The sequence below is a fragment of the Triticum dicoccoides genome, chromosome 7B, assembly GCF_002162155.2.
Source record: "Triticum dicoccoides isolate Atlit2015 ecotype Zavitan chromosome 7B, WEW_v2.0, whole genome shotgun sequence".
In the NCBI taxonomy this organism is placed as follows: Eukaryota; Viridiplantae; Streptophyta; class Magnoliopsida; order Poales; family Poaceae; genus Triticum; species Triticum dicoccoides.
In genome coordinates, this window is record NC_041393.1 from 94,342,976 (window position 1) to 94,345,489 (window position 2,514).

A 2,514-nucleotide genomic window follows, 5' to 3' on the forward strand; every position below is an offset into this window, starting at 1 on the left:
CAAGTACAAAATTACATGGACACGAGGCAACATGCAGAGAGGTAGGAACGCCATGAGAAGACGTTCTTCTTGTCACTTGTCTCCATGAGACGGTGTGACCAAAGATCCAAATCAGCAATCAGGGCCCTGAGAGTTATTACAGAACATTGATCATAACTCCTAAACAACATATCATTACGCGCTGCCCAGATCTATGGTTCCATAGTAGTGACATGAGAACCAGAGACATGCTTTTTGGGGAAGGTGACGGGGCAGAGGAGTATACCAAAGCTCAGAGATGACGTCGGTCAGTAGCGACGTTTGCCGTCACTGGTTTGTCCTCGATCGGTATCATCTGTGCTAGCTAAGCCTCGGCAAGCTAGCATTCGTCGCCCTCATATTCACGCATCAGTCATCATCAACATAATAACGGACAAACACTATAGTGGTACAACTGAAAATCTTGTAGTGACCTCGTAAATCTCGTCACCTCGCCATCTCGACTATGCCGGCGCCGGCCAGGATGGCTGGTGGCGTTCGTCGCATTCAAAACTCGGCCTTCTTTTTAAGACATGGGGCTAACAGAACTAGCGACAGCCCCAGGCATCGCCAAGCGTATCAGTATCGAACCATCTCTCCTACCAGTACGGGCAGGGCAGCAGGGGATGGCTTGCCAAGGAGCACCAAACGGCCGGGGAAACGCCACCGGGGCCGGCGCTGACGACGTCGGGAGCGCCGTTAAGGCGCACTTCGTGCTCGTCCCGCTCATGTACCAGGGCCACGTGATCCCGGCGGTGGACACCGCGCTGCTGCTGGCCACCCACGGCGCGCTCGCCAGCGTTGTCGCCACGCCGTCCAACGCCGCGCGCATCCGCCCGACGGTCGACCTCGCGCGGCGGTCCGGCCTGCCCATCCGGCTCGTGGAGCTCCCGCTCGACTGCGCCGCCGAGGGCCTGCCCGAGGAAGCCGACGACGTCGACAAGATCCCGTTTGGCCTCGCACCGAACTACTTCCGCGCCCTCACGCTCCTCGCCGAGCCGCTCGAGCGCCACCTCCGCGCGCACCCGCCGTACCCGACGTGCATCATCTCCGACTTCTGCCACCCGTGGACCGTGCAGGTTGCGGCCAATCTCAAGGTCCCGCGGCTCAGCTTCTTCAGCATGTGCACCTTCTGCCTCCTATGCCAGCACAACGTCGAGAGGTACAACTCCTACGACGCCGTGGCCGACGACAACGAGCCGGTGGTCGTGCCGGGCCTGGAGAAGAGAATCGAGGTGACCAGGGCGCAAGCCCCCGGGTTCTTTCGGGCGCCCGGGTTCGAGAAGCTAGCTGACGAAATCGAGCTGGTGCAAGGCGAGGCCGATGGCGCCGTCGTGAACTCTTTCCTTGAGATGGAGTCGGAGTACGTCGCTGGGTACGCGGCCGCCAGGAAAATGAAGGTGTGGACCATCGGGCCGGTGTCGCTGTACCATCAGCACGCCGCGACGCTGGCAAAGAGAGGGAACACCACCACAGCCATTGACGCCGACGAGTGTCTCCGGTGGCTTGAAGGCAAGGAGCCCAATACCGTCTTGTACGTCAGCTTCGGGAGCATCGTGCACGCTGACCCGAAGCAGGTCATCGAGCTTGGGCTCGGGCTCGAGGGATCGGGGCACCCGTTCGTCTGGGTTCTGAAGAACCCCGACCAGTACGGCGAGGATGTGCACGAGTTCCTGCAGGACCTCGAGGAGCGCGTCACCGGGCGCGGGATGCTGGTCAGAGGGTGGTCGCCGCAGGTGCTTATCCTGAACCACGCAGCCGTGGGCGGCTTCGTGACGCACTGCGGGTGGAACTCGACGCTAGAGGCAATCGCGGCGGGGCTGCCGGTGGTGACATGGCCGCACTTCTCGGACCAATTCTTGAACGAGAAGCTAGCCGTGGAGGTGCTCGGAATTGGCGTGAGCGTCGGGATCAAGGAGCCATTGATGTGGGTGTCGAAGAAGGAGATAGTGGTGGGCAGAGAGGTGGTGGAGGCCGCCGTCAGGAGCATCATGGACGGGGGAGAAGAGGGAAAGGAGAGAAGGAGGAAAGCATTGGCTCTCTCGGAGAAGGCAAGGACGGCCGTGCAGAAGGGCGGGTCATCGCTTGGCAACCTGCTGGATCTGATCAAGCATTTCGAGGTGGACGCGGGAGGTTGCATGGCCGTGCAGAAGGATGCGTAAAATGAATTTCGCCAGAGTCTTACAGAGCAGTGCGCCATAGAGCGCCGAGTGTTCAGTTTCTTTTTTTTTTTAAGAAGGAAGACTCAAGAAAAGTCAGGCTTTGAATTAACAAAGCCATCAACCAATCAGGAATTACACAAAGCCGCCATTACAACCAACTATGAATAGAAAAGAAAAACAAACATGAGATGCACGGCGTTGCCGAAGCAGCTTACAAGCACCAAAGACTACACACCCTATAGAAGTAATCAAAATAAGCACTAGTTTGTAGTCGACGGAGTCTTCCTAGTGAGCTTAACCCAGTAGAGCAAACATAGAGGAACTTCGGGCTGAG

The 2,514-nt window shown here is 58.2% G+C and overlaps 1 protein-coding gene across 1 annotated transcript; it reads left to right on the forward strand.

The window, feature by feature from the left end:
• Positions 1-731: 731 nt before the first annotated feature.
• Positions 732-2,186, forward strand: LOC119336605 (UDP-glycosyltransferase 73C6-like). The gene has a single exon (XM_037608653.1). The coding sequence runs from the start codon at positions 747-749 to the stop codon at positions 2,178-2,180; it is 1,434 nt and encodes a 477-aa protein (XP_037464550.1). The 5' UTR covers positions 732-746; the 3' UTR covers positions 2,181-2,186.
• The last annotated feature ends 328 nt before the right edge of the window (positions 2,187-2,514 follow it).